This window comes from Elephantulus edwardii, unplaced genomic scaffold (genome assembly GCF_000299155.1).
Source record: "Elephantulus edwardii isolate Elephantulus edwardi_28Jun2011 unplaced genomic scaffold, EleEdw1.0 scaffold00024, whole genome shotgun sequence".
Taxonomy (NCBI): Eukaryota; Metazoa; Chordata; class Mammalia; order Macroscelidea; family Macroscelididae; genus Elephantulus; species Elephantulus edwardii.
In genome coordinates, this window is record NW_006399774.1 from 13,848,310 (window position 1) to 13,848,898 (window position 589).

At 40.9% G+C, this 589-nt stretch overlaps 1 protein-coding gene across 1 annotated transcript in view; it reads left to right on the top strand.

Moving 5' to 3' along the window:
* Window positions 1-589, top strand: part of PNLDC1 (poly(A)-specific ribonuclease (PARN)-like domain containing 1) — a 39,078-nt gene that overhangs the window by 25,540 nt on the left and 12,949 nt on the right. Inside the window, exon 11 of the mRNA XM_006882815.1 lies at window positions 402-499. Within this exon, the coding sequence (XP_006882877.1) occupies window positions 402-499 (98 nt within the window). The remainder of the gene's footprint in view (window positions 1-401; window positions 500-589) is intronic.

Sequence of the window (589 nt, forward strand, 5' to 3'; positions counted from 1 at the left end):
TACCTTATTTTATTACAATTTGCAAATCTGTATTTTTAAATTCCTCTGTATCTGCTTGAACGAATTAGTAGTAATTCATAGTAAGGACAGTAGTAATGTAGATTAAGAAGAGAAAGAATGTTCTAGGAGGAGTCCCACCGAGAAGTTCATTTATAAAACACCTGAGTTAGAGGATATTGAGAGACGATTGGGAGAATTAGGGGTCAAGTTAATAAGCACTTTGGTAAAAGACTAACAGTGAAACAAAACAATCTATGGGAGAGTAAAAGCTGTACAGCAAAGGAAGTTATTGAGGACGTCACATCGTGTTTTGTGGCCGTTTGCATGGTTGTGAGAAGACCACAGAATGAGAAGAGGGCAGAGGTGGGATGAGTGTGTTAATGGGTATCTGACCTGGTCAGTAATCAGTGTTCCAGATGGAGAAATGGGCTTGCAGCAGGAGCAAGGGGAGAGAGCAGAAGAATCTGACTTGAAGGTAGCTGCCTTTGGGGAAGAGGAGGTGGGAGGGTGGAAGCAATAGAAGTGCAGATGTTTGGTTTTCAATAAGCCTGTACCAGTTACTGAGTGGAGTGTTTTTGTTTGGTTTTTT